This window comes from Egretta garzetta, unplaced genomic scaffold, assembly GCF_000687185.1.
Source record: "Egretta garzetta isolate BGI_Z169 unplaced genomic scaffold, ASM68718v1 scaffold69, whole genome shotgun sequence".
Classification (NCBI taxonomy): Eukaryota; Metazoa; Chordata; class Aves; order Pelecaniformes; family Ardeidae; genus Egretta; species Egretta garzetta.
In genome coordinates this window covers 3,327,923-3,337,236 of record NW_009260790.1, presented here as the reverse complement: position 1 = coordinate 3,337,236, position 9,314 = coordinate 3,327,923, and the positions used below count along the sequence as shown (strand labels likewise).

Below are 9,314 nucleotides of genomic sequence, written 5' to 3'. Positions count from 1 at the left end.
AGCCCCTCCTGCTTTGCCTCCTCTCCATCCCCCGGTGCCGGGGCTACCGTACGAAGCCCCTCCCTGCCCGTCCGTCCGCCCCCGTTTTCTACTGGTCTCCAGACCTCACCCCACTTTTCCCCCCGGCCTGTGGGACTGAGGGCAGGGTGGCAGCGGCCGGTCGGTGGGGGTCGTAGCCGAGGCCGGGACAAAGCTCCTGGTGCCGGGGAGCATGCGGTAGGTGCTGGGGAGGTGGTGGGTAGCTTACTCTCTCTGCTGAGGGGCTCTGACAAAACGTGCCTCTCCAGCGTCACGTTAGCCTTCACAGGGCCTCTGGGGAGAGGTGGGTGGGTCGCGTCTCCGGGCGGGGGACCTAGGGCTTCACATCAAAACCCCTTTCTCCCCCTTGCTCGAGGTCAATGTGCTTCTTCATTCGGACAAAACGTGGGGAGTCTTAGCATGGCCTAGTGTGGCTTCCAGTGCTGTAGCTGAAGTTCTCACCTACTTTTAATAACCAGCTCCATAGCTGAAGTTTTCATCACGTCTGTCATGCTGAGAGACTCCGAAGCGCTTATGCATGTTGTGCTTGCAAAAATAAAATTATTTTAGCAGGAGTGTGGGTGGGTGATCTGCAGGGTATTCACAACCATGCGACAAGAGAAAGGAAACCATCTCTGACAGGTGAAGTCCTGTTCTAATAAATTCAGCGGGCTCGTTAGAGATCAGAGGGCAGAAGGGCTTTGTAACAATGACTTGGTGAGAAAACCAAATTTGATTCTGGTCAGGAGATTGGATTACGGCTGGCCAGAAAGAGGGGAGCAAAATAGAGCCTGTAACTCAATGCCCTCGCCAAGTGGCAGAAAGGATGCCGGCGGCAGGCTGGCAGCAGAAGCGAAGCGCTCGCCCTCTCCTCTTGCCAATACCATGAGACTGCAATCATAGGAAGCCTCGTGCCGGGTGGCAGAGTTAATTCCGGCACTCGTTAAATCGTTCCATGAAGGGACATAGCTTGTGTTTCAGGAACTGATGATAGCTGTGGCCTTGAGTAATGGTTTAAAATTGTAGGGCTGTTTAAATCCCAGCCGTCAGTTGTCTTTCCTCTCTGTCCTTTCAGCTCGTACCTTTTAGGTGTTCTTTTAAAGCCCTTAGAAGGAAAAAACTCTGTCACCTGCCTTTTCTCACATCCTTTTCCAATCCAAACTACTGAGAATTTGTGTTCATAAACTCAGTGGTGCTCGTGCCGCTGAGCAGAGAGATTTCTTGAGGACCCACTGCCACACTTGCAGCTGCTTTTGCAGTTGTCGGCGCTTCGGATGTCTGCAGAAGCAGTTGGAGCAACAAGAAAAGCGATCTGTCTGCGGCAGGAGTTCTTACGTAAGTGGAGAGACAGGAGCTGCCTTCTGGCATCCATCGTGGTTTGGAAAGGTCATTTTCAAACCCTGCCCGGCAGGAAGGAGACCCTCTGCTGCTGCTGGTGGCCGCAGGAAGCAAAAAGCTGAGTGGGGATGGAGCGGAAGAAAGCCCAGCCTTGTTTTTCATGGACTGAGTGGATGCCAGTGCAGTTGGTGAGTGCAGGCTCTCCATGCTGCTACAGAAATCAAAGCAGGTAGGCAGGTTGAAAAAAGAGGAAGAGAGGGCAGGAAGAAGCTCAGCTGTAAGAGCAGGCAGCGTGACTGACTCACTGTTAGCAGTTGAAAGAGATTTTGGGGTGCACGTGCTGTTCTCTGTGCCTGAAGCATGCTGCAGGCATTGTGCAGGGGAGCCTGGGAGCTGCCCTAACAAGGTGGGCCTTCTCTTGAAGGTGTGAGAGGAAAAACTGTGTGCAGGAAAGGCCTATGAGCTGGCCTGGTCCTGTCCTCGCAGGTTTTTGGTTTTTTTGTCTTAAGGAACTCCGTTTATTTTCTTCCTCCTCCTATATCCTACTTAGTGTGGGTCTGTGGTGGCATGAAACGGATCCCAACATAAAAGTGCAAGATGTGATAGTCTTGGTCAGAACTGGAGGAATATGCAATAAAATGTGAGACCAGGGAGCAGCTGTATACATACTCTTCTCCTAATACTTTATGCAGTTGAAAACATGTGTTGTTTTGTTGTTTTTTTTTTCAGACCCTTCAAGCATGTCTCTGAGGAAACAGTAGAGATGTTTCCAAGAGATCCATGGTGGGCTTCTGAGATACATTGCCTGCTTCTTGGCATGTAATTTTTCAATATTCCACCCAGAGGGTGTTTCTTAGGACAGAAAGTACGTCACGTTCTCAGTGCTGGTCCTTTTTTGTGTGTGTAGTTTTTGGTGTTAGGCTGCAGACTTCTACTCTAGAGCTTAAAGAACGTAGTTCTCCATAAGAGGCAGTTTTGGGCTGACCAGAGATGCTGTAGCCTCCTGGTTATAACGTCACTTCATTTATCTCTTGTGGATCTGCTTTCCAAAACAGGCAGCGCTAAAATCTCAGTAAGTTGAGGGAAAACCCCCCCAAAACCTGACAGAGACCTTCTGCTTTGGTTTGGTCAGTTGGGTAGCTGTAAAACACATCCTCAAGCACTTTTTTTGTTTTTTCTTTTCCGGTTTTTAACACAGCTTCTGTTTGTCTTTTAGTCTTCTGTGTCGTCAGAATTACCCAGTGCTTGCCAGAAAAAGGAGCAGCTCCTTGGGCATGTGCCACCGCCCGAGTGACCATATGCTGAGCAGATGCCCTCTGCTCTAGCAGCTTCACCTACTCCAGGCATCCCACAGGCGCAGCAATGTTAACGCTGGTGCAGCAGAACTCAGTGGGGCCTCTAGATCTACGTTACCTCATTGCTATCTAATTAAATCTTCAAAATGTCTATGAAATGGGGAGGGGTTTGTTTGTCCCTGAGTTACAGATGGAAAACCGGCATGTGAGTAATGAGCGAGTTGTCTAAACTACGAGTAAGGATCGAAGCACCAGGCTTCAAAGACCCAGTCTGGGTTAGTAAACACTAATATGACTTAATGCATGGCTCGTTTTTCTCTGGTGTGGCCTAACTGCCTTTAGGGAAGAGGGAAATCACAAATGAAATGTTGGTTTGTGACATCCCAGTCTGTTTACCTGGTTAATCTAAAAATTAAATGTCAGGTGGGAAGCTGGGCTCCAAAATTGGAGTGGAAGCCACGTGTCCAGGGTCATGGGTAATTCACAGCCCTGAATTGGCGCTCTTCAGCTGGATTGATTGCTTATTCCTTCACTGACTAGAATTTGATTGTCGTCTTAATGAGTAACTTCAAATCAGAATCTGTGTAGATAAAAACATTAGTCTGGCAATCCGCAAGAGTTTAAAAAAGTGTCTGTGTGTGTCCTTTTTTCTTTTTTTTTTTCCACTTCAGTTTGCGATGGACAGTTTGCAGGGCAGTTAGCTCCCATCTCCTGCCTACCTCCTCCTTGCTGGTGCTTAAAACTTGTCCTGCTGCAGTCCAGAGTCTAGGTCCCTTGGTTAGACTGCGCCTTGCTTCACCGATCGCCAGCAGAAAGAGAAACATCCCCCACCGTGTTGTCTGATAACCGACCGCTTGGGGAGGATGCGAGCAGCCAAACGTGGGTGACTGAACTTTGTCCCTCATGTGTGGGGATGGGGATTGTCGCCTGCTTGTGTCACGGTGCTTCGTGAGGACCTGAGGTTTGGAAAAAAAACCAACAAACCCCAAACCCCTCATTTCTGTCTCTAAATTGGTCGACATGCGAGTGGTGGAGAGGGCTGCCCACCTGGGATTTCACCCTCCAGCAAAGGCAGTGCGTTCACTGGTTATAATGGGCTGAGTTGAGGTTTTTGGCTGGTATTGCTTTGAGTTGCTAAATGTGATCAAAGTACAGAGAAGTCAAAAGGGAAATATTATGGAGTGTAACACTGTGACCTCCGGTCCGCTATCTGCTTGTGCGATCGGAGGACGAGTTAACAGGGTTTTTGGCATGCAGGATCTGTACTTTGGAGGCAACCCATGAGGATAACAGCGGATTTTTTTGATGTCAGGGCTGTGGGAATGGGTTTTGACTTCACAGACCAAAATGATTTTTGTAAAACTTTTACTGAATGTTTCCTTTAGGTGTTTGTAATTGGCCAAAAAAAAAAAAATCTTGAAACTAGGAAATGAAAGTTTCTGTTTCTGCTGGTCAGCATTGCTTAGGCAGAGGTAGTTTATTTGATGAGAAAAGCGATGCTTATAGGTTGGGAATGAACACCTTAATACTGCGAGGTGAGTATCGGTTTGGGGATACTGCAGCAAGTCCTGCGTGGCCCTGCCCGGGTCACTCTGGAGCGGTCTGCATTTTGTACCTGCTCTCACAGACCTTGATGAGCATCTGGATGTGCTGACGGACCCTGCACGGGGACGTGGGTGTGGAAGGCAAGGGTGAGCCCCTGGATTAAGGGACGTTCCAATGCCTTTGCGAAATAACATGAAAATCAGAGGGTTTTCAATAGGTTTTAGCCTCTTAATTTTTTTATTTTTTTTTAGATTGGTAAGGGGCTTAAATATATTCCTGATCTGGATCTCCAAGGAGAGTCTGCCTGCCGCAGGAAGTGCAGCAGGTGGGGAGGGAGAAGAAGCTGTAGCCCTCCCAAATGCTGTCTCCCTTTCCACAACACGTCTGTGCTGGGAATACCGTGTGGCGCCTGCCAGGCTTGGTCCCAAAAATACTCTCGTGTCTCATTTCTCAATATCCTAGCTGCCGAGAAGCGTTATCTACCTATGGAAGATGTAAATGCCAGCACAGCTTAAAAGCATCTGCGGCTTTCCTGGGTACAGTCCGTTGCCAGGATTTAACGTAAGCGAGAACTTTGAGAATTAATTAACGGAGCAGTCTGATTCCCAATAGCCTCAGGAATTGGAATGTTCCAGTAATTAATAGAAGATAAATTAATCTTTGGAGGAAAGACCTAGGTAGCTAATGCTAGTCAGCTTGGAGATATATCAGGATTATCTACTTCTGCTCTTACTTGGTGGTGTTTTTGGTGAAGTGGTGAGTCAGATATCTGCAGCTCTAAGTTGTTGGGTACCCGTGAACACCTTTGGTAACCTCAGATGTTAAAATCTATTTCCGCCCCCCCCAAAGAGGAGAACACAAGCCAGGCCTTGAAGTTTATCTCCTGTCCTTTAAAAAATGCCAGAGTATCTGATGGTGCTTTTAATAAGCAGATGAGGCTTTGTTTTTAATGTTGACACAGGAGGATGCAACTCTAGCCTAAACTCCCTCTTTCTGGGTTTGATCTTACACGTTATTTGAGAGAGCAAGGGTAGAAGGTTGTGTTCAGGAGTGATCCAGTAAATACATCAAAGAATGCAGTTAATAGTTTTCTCAAGCTGCATATTTGAAGTGTTATCAAATCTCTAGAAGTGCACAGCTTCCTTTATCGGTGGCTATCCTGTGCTCTGGTAGGAGGGCTGGTAGGTATCTCCTCTAGATTTCTGCAAAGTAATTTTGGAGGTAGAGGGGGAAATCTTCTCCTAGTGTAAGGGATTTGTAGGAAGGCCAAGATTCTGCCTTCCTTCAAATGTTCAGTCATGATTACTCATAAACCTGGAATGAAAAATAGCCAGCAGTTATCTTGTTATTCCTTCCTCCCCGTATCAGCAGAGCTTGGAGCTGCTGTTATTTAGTCTATTTAGAGAGTCTTTGCTGGTGAGGATGCATGGGATAGTTCTTTATACACATTACAGTTATTCCAAGAAAGTTCCTTAGACAATATCTAGGGCTGACTTGGGCCTCTCTCTGCTTGTGCTTTGCAGTACACTGGAGAACCATGTTTGCTTGGGGTGGTGCCTAGACCACCCTGTGAAATCGTGATCCATAGGAGCCAGGCTCCAGGGGCACCCCTTCCTGAAGGGCACGTTTCTGGGGTGTTGGGTGAGCATCTATCTCCAGCTCTCCAATAACATCATAAAATTATCAGCTGTGTCGGTGGGGTTCTTTAGGATGACAGACTGTAGGAGCGTCGGATCTAAGCAGCAGGTTTGTGTCTTAGTGTCTGTGTCTGACTGCTTTCTGAGAGGTATTTTATTGATCCTTTTAAGCATTGCTGTTTTTCTCGGGGTTGAAGGGTAGGCAGGATGGCTGTGATGGGGCTGGAGTTCAGTTTCCATTACGTCCTCATCTACAAATGCAGCTTAAATGTCAAAGAACAGTGTCTTCTTCGTGCTGTTTGTTTGGGTCCTTTTTAGTATCTAGACAGAATAGCACTAAAAATAGTTTGTTGAGATTCTTTACTAATCTTTGGGGAGGGTGTTTTGAACGGGGGTGTAAATGAGGCTTAGGTTTTTGGTTATATAAATAAGTTTGTTTGGGAAATGAAAGCTAGGAGAGCGTCCTAAGAAGATTAATAACTTTTTTGTACGGCGTGACCTGCCCAGCTTTTGGGTACATGCAGCGTGATGTCCTCGAATGCCAAATGTAATTGCCTCTCCTGTGAGCTCGTGCCTTTGGGTTGTTGTAGTGCTTCTGGCACTTGCCCTGTAAGTCAGGTCCTAATTTTATCTCATTACCCACACAGCTTGGTGACAATGTGACATAGCAGTGGAAAGAGAATGACATCAGGAGGCGAATAGATTGGTGGGAGAGCAGTGGCAGGGATTTTTTTTTGTTTATTAAGAATAAGCCATGTTGTGTTTCTGCTTTTCAAGCTTGTAAATTCGCAGTGTGATCCCTGTCACAAACTGCTCGCTGTGTGAGGCCACTAATGTCTTGGGTTGTTTTTGCAGGGTGATTAAGAGCTGCCCGTTTGAATTGGCAATGCTCTCCCTCTTCAAGCGCCTCCCTACCTACAATTCCAAACATAGTAGTATTAAACACCAAGAGTTTGCAGCGCTGTGGCTTTTGCTGAGAAAAGATGGGGTCAATCCCTGCATTTCAAGAGAAAACAACTTCTAACACATCAAGGGTGTGTGTGAGGTGGGGAGCTGCTTTTTTATGCTAGCTGTCCCCTTTGAATACAAAAGAAGACTTTTTCTACCAAAGAGTTCAGTGAATGTCTGGAGGCAGCTGGAATCCCCTCGGCAGCACTGGGAATTACAAGGATCATATAAGACTAATGGTTGTTTGGATGGGGTGAGAGCAATACGTGTATATTTGGTGGGGATGATGGGTTTATGTTATTCTGCCAGGACTTCTACGTGTGGAGGAAGCCTCTTGTTCTGCAGAGTACATAGTGGTTCTAACAGCTGCTGATGTTGTAATTTAGAGGATATTTTAGCTGCCTGTTGCTTTGCTCCTTGGTGAGGAGCTCCCCAGGCACCGAGCAACTTATGAACCAGGACCGTGCGCGTTCGCTTAGTGACTGCTGGCAATTACGGAGGGATGAGAGGTGAAAATATCGAGTGTTTTGCAAGAAGTGGACTCCATAGGAGTAGGAAGGAGTGAAACTGAGACTGTAAAGGGCTCGTTTGGGGAGAGGTGTCACGACGGCAGAGTTTGAAGGATTCCTTCAAGTAAGTTTGTCTGTGTTGAGCAAATTAAAAGAGCTGGGGTTTGGTGGTGGTTTTTTTTTTTTTTTTTTTTTGGTAGGGGAAGCTGCAGGTTCTGGTGTTGGAGGATGCAATCGGAGGCCGTCTGGTGTATGTGAGGGCGTGAAGAGCAGCACTCGGAATCAGCGTGACAGTCGTGTTAATCAGAGTGTTTTTCAAAGGCCGAGGTTGAACTGACGCTTTTCAATTACAGGATCTCGTAATCCAATGTACGGACCGCCACTTTAGCCCCAGGACTGACCTGCAAAGCCACCAGGAATGCGGAAATGTGGCTTTTGTCAAAGCGATCTCTCCTCTGCCAGGCAGGAGAGATGTGAGAGCAGAATGGAGCCTTCCTCGTGGCTACCATGTGGCTCGTCATACTTCTGTGCCCCATGGTCCTCGCTGCGGTCTGTCAAGGTCATCCGCCCTAGTCAAGTGGTTCAGCACTGCAGTTCTGAGTCTCTCTGGCTTTGTAGTCACTGTGCCGAACACTTGAAGAGATGAGTTGAGATGCTCTTGAGCATGCTTTACCCCCCCTCCACCACATCTTCCTGTCGTCCCTCTCCCCCACGCGCTGAAGTATTTAATAAGGGATATTTAAGGAAGCTTCCTTCTAGTCCACCACTTCCAGGAGGCCCTGGGGAGGCGCGGTTAACTATTTGAGTTTGAAAAAGTGTTTTAAAGCCTCTTCTATAGCCGGATATAATCTCTTGTGGTGTGGTGTGGGCAGATGAGCTAACCCCTTCCCCTTAATTGGCCTTTCATTGTTTGCTGCCAGCCGCTCTGCGACGTCTCCGTCCTCACTGGGATATCCGTTTCCCTACTGCCTGTTCCCGGATGGCTGTTCTTCTGTCTTTGCAGGCAGCTGATGCACATTTTCTCTGTCATCCTGAGCAGCGTTGGGATGGGATTTTCTTCCCAGTCCTCTTGAAGGAAACTGCAGGTGTGTTTGCCCTCAACGGGAGGCTCTAGCTGTGACCTGGCCTTCATCTCAATGCCACGTCAAGCCTCTGGCTGGTTTTGTCCTTGCAAATCCCCTATTGCCTCCCAGTACAGAGGTTGATAGAAAATTTAACCTCCCACCCACCATTTATCTTCCCCAAAACGGTTTATAACTCTTCCCTTCTAGATGGAGGCTACCATGGGCTGTTGGCCTGCATAGCTGCGTGCCCAAGAGCAAACACTGTGGTTTGGCATCTTGTAGCAACTTGTGTTCATTCCCTGCTTACTGGGGCATTGGGGAATTGCCGTGCAAACCAGTTTTCTTACCGTGTTGCGCCTGCTGTGGTTTTTGACAGCAGGGTAGGCTCTGCTGGCAGCAAGCTTTCAGCGTAGTTAAGCAAACCGGCCTGAAAAGTAGGGCAGCTGTGTCCTGCCAGAAGCTTGGAATTTCCTTCAGTATTGCCAGTTATCGGCTGGTGAAACTAGGACACTCTTGGGTAGTGGTTTCCTCTTCATTGATGATTAAATAAAACACATTGCTGTTTTGGAGGCTCTTTTAATGGCATCGGTGGTCGTGAGAATCTGAAGGTATCGGCGAGGTTACCTAAAGAGAGACTGAGGCTGAAAGCTGGGTTTTGCTTTTATTTTTCTGTTTAGCAAGGTTTCTGTGCGTAATTGGTCAGATTGCAAAACGTAAACACCTTTGCTAAGGTAGATGCAAGCCCTGGACAGAAGTTGACATGCTTAGAGCCGCGCTCTGTTGGCATTCAGGGGTGATTAATACGTCTTTCCGCCGATTGATGACTCGGCAGCTATATTGCAAAGGGAAGGCGAAGCGCAAGGAGGCTAGGCTCTGCTCTGCTCCGGCGAGTCCTTGGGTGCATGTCGGGCAGGGCAGGGACTTTTTTGTGAAGGAGGGTTGTTGCAGCAAGCAGCAGGA

General features: G+C 47.7%; 1 protein-coding gene across 4 annotated transcripts in view; it reads left to right on the top strand.

The window, feature by feature from the left end:
• SZRD1 (SUZ RNA binding domain containing 1) overlaps positions 1–9,314 on the top strand; it is a 15,145-nt gene that overhangs the window by 2,326 nt on the left and 3,505 nt on the right. Inside the window, exon 1 of one of the 4 annotated variants that reach the window (XM_035901826.1) lies at positions 232–1,544. The exons of the other annotated variants lie outside the window; for them this stretch is intronic. Within the exon in view, the coding sequence (XP_035757719.1) occupies positions 1,485–1,544 (60 nt within the window). The 5' untranslated portion in view covers positions 232–1,484. Of the gene's footprint in view, positions 1–231; positions 1,545–9,314 lie in introns of those variants that run through there. 4 annotated transcript variants of the gene reach the window in all.